Below are 6,785 nucleotides of genomic sequence, written 5' to 3'. Positions count from 1 at the left end.
TTATATAATAAGTCATCATTAAAGTTTAGTAGAATTCAATTGCTGCTAATAAATTTGAGCAAGTAGGACAGCCTCCCATTTCCTCTTCTCTCAGGATGCTGTAGGAAATAAGCAAACTAAACTAGCCATTAATTCTCTTGAATGTCTGCAGCTCAGAATATCTGTGGCCGATCAAGACGCTAGTGTCCTTCGTATTATTCATTTGCCAATCTTACTCGTCCTTCCAAAGATCATCCTAAATAGCAGTTCTCAGAGTCAGAAGCCCCTGATCACCAACCTATCTCTCCCTACAAGTGCCCCTTTGCCTCAACAGCATTGCTGCTGTCTGGCATTATCATTGTCACCAGAGCCTATGAGACATTGATTTGGACTCTTGTCTTAATGTCTTTAGTTACAACTTTTATGTTGCCTATTAAATGAGAGTCTCATAAACTTAAAAATAAAAGACCATTGTTTTCTGTCATCCACTGTGAGTCTGGGGTAATTCAGAGGGCATGGTGCTGTATCCAGCAAGACCCCTAATTCAGCTCCTGGGTCTACTATGTTCAAAGTGATCAGCCATTGGAAGAAGTGTTAGATTTGGATCTACCCAATTACCTATAACAAATCTGCTTTCACTATCATTGTCTGCCATGCCCAACAGAAAGCTGTTCCATCTCATTTCATGGTCATTCTCTCCAGGAGACTATCTCTGACCACCATGACCAAGGTCACTCCAGTTCCTACATTCTTCATGAGCATGCTCCTTATAGCTCTTTACCTGAGTTAATGTATATGGTCAGTGTCCATCTGCTTTAGCAATGACTGTCTCCTTTCCCCAAGTCCAGAGTCTCCAAGAGGGAACAGAGGGCCATGACTGCCTTGATCCTACTCGAATAACCATTTCCGAAATAACCATTTATCTGTGACATATTTTGTAAGCATTTTCTCCAAATTTTCTGGTCCTCTTTTAACTATACATACTCTCTGGTCAAATCTGCTATCTTTTCCATCACGGCTTTGGAGTTTTTGCTATGTGCATTTTTCCATGGCTTCCTTGGACTATGCCCCTAGAGTGAGGAAAAGATCAATAATAGTTCTCTTTCTGGGTTTTGATCCATTTTGTCAATCTGAGCCCATGCCTCCATGCATGCACACACTGGCTTTATATTCTCAAAGCTCTCCTAATAGCGTTATATTATAATGTTTCTGCCAGAAAAAAAATGATGCAGAACAATTTAAAGTAAGTGGAAGTACAGCTGAAAACATAAAGAGTCCCATGCTTCCAGCTGATGCCACTTCCCAGCACTGAGTCAGGGAGTAGACGTCTCATGTTCTGTATTCACTCAAATGAACTCGTGGATTGGGTCACACCCGTGATTCCCAGACAAATCTTGTGCTTCACCTTTGTCTCAACTGAATCCCCTCCAGGATGTGCGACCCGTCTGAGGATAGAGATCACAGGCCACTCTCCAGTCACGGTGCCACATCGAACATTTGCCAACTAGGTAAAAAAAAACCTGACCTGGTCATTCTGGCTCAGCTGCCGTCAGTGCTGCCAATAACAACAGCCACCATCACCCAGAAATGACATAGAGGAATGCCTTGTGTTGAGAGCAACGCGGTAAATATTATTGGATAGGATAACGCGGCAACAAAATTGTGGTGACCTCGGTTCACACTTAGCCTTTAGTCATCTCCGGGAGCATCATATAACACCACCTGATCCTTAATCACCCCACAACACCATCAGGTAATGCTGAGCACACAATAGGCTTGAGAAAACGGGACATTCTCAATGAAACCTACGCATCTTATCCTACAGTTTCTTTCCTTCCCTCCCTAGATAAGAGTATCATTCTTTGCAGCATTGAATGTTGCCTGAAAGGAAAAGGGATTGTGAGCTTTTCATGTCTTGGGTGGAAGTCCAGGGTAGAAGGGCAACGCCTGCTTTCTACTTGCTTCACTGAAGAGAGTCTGTCGCTCAAGCATTCACATGTGAAACATATCAATGTGACTGACTTTCTTGCAAGCAAAACTTACATTTAATGAATCATAATATGTACTAATTGAAGAGTAAAATTGTTAACATTAAAAAAAAGGAAAATACAGTCACAAGAAAACATGATCATTTCCAATGTGCTTGTAAGATTCTGACATAAGTGTTGTAAAAGCTCCCAGTCCATAAAACCCGGTACTGAGAGTACGTGTATTGTCCAAGTCATTTACTGTGTTACAAGTGAACAGAAAACAAAGAAGATACATAGTGACTGACAAGAGAGAGATGGGGGAGGGGGAAAGAGAGGGAGGGGGAGAGGGAGAGGGAGAGGGAGAGGGAGAGGGAGAGGGAGAGTCTTGCTTTTTTTTTTTTAATCTCCTGGACAGTTCTTTGTTTCCCTAAGCTTTTGTGACCCCAAGCCCGACATGTGGATTCTGGTGGAGTCTGTGTGTAGCCAGCAGTGCTGTCTAAGCTCCTTTAGCTTCAGTGCTGGAGCCGCAGTGCTATGAACTGCATTTACTTTGGGCATTTTTCTTCCTCTTTTCTCACAAGAGTCAGTTGCTGATGTCTGGTCATCCATCTCTGGGTTATTCCTCAGTGTCTTTAAGAACCTGCACCAGATCCTCATTACCAGAAAATCATGACTGTTGAAGGTCTCCACCGGATTTTTTTTTTGTCCATAGGTCTAAGCAAACTGCTTGGGCACGATGGCGGGCATAAATGCTAGAACTTATATGCAACCACTAGACAGAGGTGAGGGGATGGACAGAAAGCCAACGTGTTGTTTCTAAGCAAGTCACACAAGTGGGCATGACATTAGGCAGGACTAGCTCAGACCCCCTGTATTGGTGGTCGATTTGAGAGGAGGAACGTTGATGCTAGACATGTGCCTGCACAAGTCCAATAAACAGCAGAACACGGGAGTCTGACTACAGACGCAGAGTTTGTACTAGAGGCAGAAATCAGACATCAGTCCTGTGACTGGGTGAGCTCTCACAGGGGAAAACGCAGAGTGCACCCACGGTCATCCATGGCTTTCATAACACCCCATTCTTCTTAAATGCAAGGGTCGAAGGCTAAGGGCACCTTGGATAAGAAACTGCCCTTGCAGTTTATTATTATTATTAGTTCCCATTACATTACATTTGTAACCAAGTCGTTCTCAGAGTCCCTAAACACTGGCTTCATTCTACAGTCCATTTAGAGTGAACGGGAGGACGCGAGAGGTTAGGATAAGAGTTTTATGACCCGCTAATATGTTTCAACAGCAGTCATTAGGTAGGCCAATATTCGGCAGTAACAAAGTGGGGTAGGATGCACTGAGCCTCTGGGAAATGAAAGAGCCCAAATAACTAATATATGCTACTGGTGCCTGCTAGTGACAAAGGCTGCTTTTGGAAGGAGGGCAGCCGCAATGAAGAAAGAGCTTTTGGAGGAGATTGTGGGGTGGAGGGCAAGCACAAAGTAGAAGGCCTTAGAGAAAGAGGGGGTGACAGGAAAGGGGGACTACAGGGCCAGACAAACCCGCAGCAAATCGCTTTTTAGTTTGCATTTAATTAACAGGTAGAAAGTGTTACAGGAAAGAAGTGAACTGGACTTTTCCACCACAGTGATAATAAGGCTATTTAGGCAGTTTCTAAACTCAAGCTGTTCGCTAAGAAGAAAGTGGGTAAAACTGTAGGGTGGTCCTTGCTTTCGAGGTCCAATGGCAAGGAAGCCCATACTTTAGTAAGCAGATGATTGGCTACTGTAAAAGTCCCGCTCTGAGCGCACACCAATGCACGCTCAGCGGGGAGATTCTTGGAAACAGTTTCTGACTAGGAATGCGTGACATTGAGATGGCTCCGGAGTTGTAAACAAGGACAAGTCTGGGCGGGCCTGAAGTCCTAGCGACCTGGGATCTCTCCCAAGGGGGCCCACGTCGTCCCGGATGCCTGCTGTAGCTGCTCCCCTATCCCACCCCACCCCTCCCTCCCTCCCTCTCACCCTTTGCTCCTTGCAGACTATGGAAACCGTGTCGGGATCACTGTGCCAGGCCTTTCTAGTGACCGCGGCCAAAGGGAGGAGCCCAAAGTTCTTTCTCTGAGCTGATTGGTGTGACCCCAAGTTCAGAGTCCCAGAGCCTCCTCCTGGCTGGAGTTGTGGAGAGGGCGGGGAGGTAGATAAAAGGCAAGACACCGGGTGGTGGGAAGACCCAAGTGTCAACCCTTCACCCAGGCTCGAGCACCCGGGACCCTGAGACCACAGCGCACTTGCTCCCGCTCGACCGCGCTCCTGACCCGCAGCCCTCGCCAACCCTACGGATTCTAGCCACCGCCAGCCTAGGTGGGCGTCAGGATGAAGGCAGCCCGCTTCGTGATGCGCAGCGCCAGCTCGCTGAGCAGCGCCAGCCTGGTCCCCAGGGAGGTCGAGCTGTTCTCCCGCTACAGCCCGTCCCCGCTGTCCATGAAGCAGCTGCTGGACTTTGGTGAGAGGCAAAGCAGGGCCCAGGAGGGTGGCACTGAGGCTGGGGAGGCCCCAGGATGGGAAGGGCTGAGTTCAGGGCTAGGGCAACTGAGGTCTCTCTTTGGCTGAAGATTCTCAAAAGGCTGTGCACCTGTTTTCCTAGTTTGGTTACTTTCTGACAGTTTGTACCAGAAAGGCTAAGTCACTTGTAACCATACTGATGCTCTACTTCGAGTCTACTTTTCTCTTCTCACTGTCTAGATCATTTGAGTATATATACTTTCCTTTCTGCCACCATTTTAATAATGAACTAGAAGCTAAACTAAATCCTTTCTTCCCAATTTCCTAATACCATAAACTCACCTTAGATTGGTAGATTTAAACTCATACCCCTGCCCCCAATACACACACACACACACACACACACACACACACACACACGCATACACACACACCCCGCTGATCTCTTGGCACTCCTAACAGGCATCTTTACTATTTCGCCTTTATTGTTTTACAAGTATTTACATTACTACTACTATTAAAAAAAAAAAAAAAAAAAAAAAGGTTACTCCTAAATAAAGAAAATAATAAAAAATAAAAATAAAAAAAAAAAAAAAAAAAAAAAAAAGGTTACTCCCTTTCTGCCTCGGCGGCATACGGAACATTTCAAGATGTCAATGTGGTATTGTTTGTTGCTAGTCTGGAAACGCCTCTGCCTCCTTCTACCCAGATCCTTTCAAGTTCATACTCATTAGAGGGTGTGTTGCTGAGTTTATGGTACAGGATGGCCCTGGACTCACAGATAGAAATAACTGGAGAGTGGTCTGATTTCTCCAGAGTAGATTTGTTTTTTCTTTTCAGAAAGAAAATAAACAGTATTTCACCTATATTGGTCACTCTTAAAAAGTAAAAAGGGGGAAGGGGTGGAATTGGACAGAAACAAAATGACACTACAGTCCTAGCCTTAAAGTGTCTATAAACACTAACCCAATTGTAGTTAAGATATTATTTTACATCCTTTGTATTTGCTATTTTGTCTCAATTTTTCCCCCAAATTGAACATGCTTCACCCACTACAGGTTCAGAAAATGCCTGTGAAAGAACTTCTTTTGCTTTTCTGCGGCAAGAATTGCCTGTCCGCCTAGCCAATATCCTAAAGGAGATTGACATCCTCCCCGAGCGATTAGTGAATACCCCTTCGGTGCAGCTGGTGAAGAGCTGGTGAGGACACACTGTTTTGAAGTCTCTGGCTTTAAATGTTACCTGAGTACCACTTCTTATACCATATTAGCATCTTGCTTGAATAACAGGCAGTCTTAACAGAAAATAGTTTTGAAAGTTGTAAGTTTGTATTAGCTTAGGGCAGGTTATCATTAGGATTGTTATAAATCTACAAATAGATGTTTGTTAATATCCTAAAAAGAAAAAAATCATTCCCCTTCACTTTGGAGGTGTGTGGCTTCTGGTTTTGCTTTTCTTTTCCTTTTTTCCTTGTTATTTGACTCTTAAGATCGGATCTGGTGAATCACAGGCTTCCTGGAACTCCTTATGTAGTCTAGTATGACCTTGAATCCTTTCTACTTACCTTCACCTCTTAGCTGTTGGGATTATAACCATGAACTTCCGTACCCAACTTCCATTACAATATAATTTGGATGTATGGGATAAGTTCGAAGAATAATCGACATGATGGATTTTTTAAAAATTTTGTGCTTTACATAACAAAGGATGGAATCTGAAATTGTACAAACAATCCTTTGCCTACAAATAGATGGAAATGTCTGCTGTTCAAAGAGGGCCTAAGTTTTGTTCCTTATCAGCAACTAGAAAAGTCATCCTTGGGTTCAAATTCTGCCTTGGCATCTCCCTTAGCATCTTAACAAGTGCCTGAAACCCTCCCTGTCCCACCTATTGTTACATGAGATGCTGAGTATAATTAAAGGGAGTAATTTATTTCTTAGATGAACAGAGCAAGCACGTGGCCAGCATTCAATCTCAGTTACTTTGATTGTTTTCTTTAAACTAAGAGATGCCTAGTAAGCAGATGTTTGGAGGGCAGATCCATGCTATAGACTGGTAGAAAAGGAGCCCTACTCTAGTCCACTGACTGTGCAGGATACCAGTGATTGAAGAAATATGGTATGCCAAAAGAATTATTCCAATCTGAAATGTTATGTGCAGTCTGTGGTACCCATTGCTACTGTCAAGACTCCAGCTCTCCTGCAGAGGCATACAGTCAGGAAAAAGAAAACAGAAATGCTTTAGGTTTCTTCTCCTTCTCCTTCTCCTTCTCCTTCTCCTTCTCCTTCTCCTTCTCCTTCTCCTTCTCCTTCTCCTTCTCCTTCTCCTTCTCCTTCTCCTT

The 6,785-nt window shown here is 44.1% G+C and overlaps 1 protein-coding gene across 1 annotated transcript in view; it reads left to right on the top strand.

Moving 5' to 3' along the window:
• The first annotated feature begins 4,123 nt into the window (after positions 1-4,123).
• Positions 4,124-6,785, top strand: part of Pdk4 (pyruvate dehydrogenase kinase 4) — a 13,153-nt gene continuing 10,491 nt past the window's right edge. The window contains exons 1-2 of the mRNA XM_021191358.2: positions 4,124-4,445; positions 5,503-5,644. Of these exons, the coding sequence (XP_021047017.1) occupies positions 4,316-4,445; positions 5,503-5,644 (272 nt within the window). The 5' untranslated portion in view covers positions 4,124-4,315. The remainder of the gene's footprint in view (positions 4,446-5,502; positions 5,645-6,785) is intronic.

Source organism: Mus pahari, chromosome 2 (genome assembly GCF_900095145.1).
Source record: "Mus pahari chromosome 2, PAHARI_EIJ_v1.1, whole genome shotgun sequence".
NCBI classification, from domain to species: domain Eukaryota; kingdom Metazoa; phylum Chordata; class Mammalia; order Rodentia; family Muridae; genus Mus; species Mus pahari.
Note: the sequence above shows the minus strand (reverse complement) of the source record. Positions and strands in the feature narration are given on the sequence as shown.